Below are 1,553 nucleotides of genomic sequence, written 5' to 3'. Positions count from 1 at the left end.
CCTGGGATCTGGGGGTCCATCCCTGGGTTCTGGGGGTGCATTCCCTGGATCTGGAGGTGCATTCCCTGGATCTCCATCCCTGGGATCTGGGGTCCATCCCATGCTCTGGGGTGCACCGCTGTGCTGCAGGAGCTGGAGGAGCTGCGTTCCCGGGCGCTGGACACGGCTGTGGTGGTGTCCATGGACAACAGCCGCAGCCTGGACCCCTCGGCCATCATCGCCCACGTGCGGGCGCAGTACGAGGACATCGCCGGGCACAGCCGCGCCGAGGCCGAAGGCCTCTACCAGGGCAAGGTCTGGGCACAGCCTTCCTCCTCCTCATCATCCTCTCCTGTCCCTCCTCCTCCTCCTCTTCTGCTTTCCCTTCTCCTCTGCCTCCTCCTCCTCCTCTTTGAGTCTTCATCTCCCTCCTCTTACTGTCTCCCAATCCTCCTCATCCTCATCCCCCTCCTCCTCTCCTCCTTTCCCTTCTCCTCCTCTCCCTCCTCCTCTCTGAGTCTTCATCTTCCTCCTTCTTACTGTCCCCCAATCCTCCTCTTCATCCTCCTTCTCCTCATCCTCATCCTCCTTCATGTCCTTCTCCACTTCCTCCTCCCCAACTCTTCATCTTCCTCATTCTCACTGCCCCCCAATCCTCCTCCTCTTCCTCCTCCTCCCTGCCCTGAGTTTTACTCTTCCTCCTCCCTGCTCCATCTTCCTCCTCCTCCCTGCCCCTTCTTCTTCCTCTTCCTCCTTCCTCCTCCCTGAAACTTCCTCCTCCTTGCCCCAAGCCTTCCTCCTCCTCCTGCTCCCCCTCCCTGCCCCGGAGCAGCAGCTGCTATGAGGGAGAAATTCCTGCTCCAAACCCAACTGGAACTGCCACATCCCAGTCTGGAGTGTCCCTCCCGGCCTGGGCACGGCCCAGTTTGGGGTGCTGGGGGGCAGGGAGGGGCCCCCAACTCCATCCCCCCGAGATCCCAACTCCAAACCCAACCAGACCCACCACATCCCAACTGGAGCCACCACACCCCAACTGGGACATCCTTCTTCCCTCCCAGCCCTTCCTTCCCAATTTTTGGGGTGCTGGTGTGTGGAAAAGGGGATCCCTCATCTCCATCCAGTGCAGATCTTACCCACCTCCCTCCCACCCAGATCCCATCTCCAAACCCAACCCACCAACATCCCACCCTGGACCATCCCACCTGCCTCTTCCCTCCCAGCTCTCTCCTCCCAATTTTTTGGGGTGCTGGTGGGATTTGGGGGCTCCCCCCAGTGCCCACTCCCCGGGTGTGTCCCCCCAGTACGAGGAGCTGAAGACAACAGCTGGGAGACAGGGGGATGAGCTGAAGACCACGCGCTCCCAGATCCAGGAGCTGAGCCGGCGCATCCAGCGCGTCCAGGCGGAGATCGAGACCCTCAAGAACCAGGTGTGACCCCCAGGGTGGGATTTGGGACAGTGGTGACCCCCAAATTCCACCCGGGGTTCCTGTGGGTGGTGGGGACACCCCATGGGCTGGAGGACATGGGGACACAGGGAGAAACTGGGGACAGGGAGACTGGGAATGTTGGTGTCT

General features: G+C 61.4%; 1 protein-coding gene across 1 annotated transcript in view; it reads left to right on the top strand.

Moving 5' to 3' along the window:
- Positions 1-129: 129 nt before the first annotated feature.
- LOC103805881 (keratin, type II cytoskeletal 7-like) overlaps positions 130-1,553 on the top strand; it is a gene marked incomplete at both ends in the record, with an annotated part of 2,270 nt that continues 846 nt past the window's right edge. Inside the window, 2 exons of the mRNA XM_009078544.1 lie at positions 130-294; positions 1,281-1,406. Coding sequence (XP_009076792.1) covers positions 130-294; positions 1,281-1,406 — 291 coding nt within the window. The remainder of the gene's footprint in view (positions 295-1,280; positions 1,407-1,553) is intronic.

Source organism: Acanthisitta chloris, unplaced genomic scaffold, assembly GCF_000695815.1.
Source record: "Acanthisitta chloris isolate BGI_N310 unplaced genomic scaffold, ASM69581v1 scaffold28397, whole genome shotgun sequence".
NCBI lineage: Eukaryota > Metazoa > Chordata > Aves > Passeriformes > Acanthisittidae > Acanthisitta > Acanthisitta chloris.
This window is presented reverse-complemented; position numbering and strand designations above follow the sequence as displayed.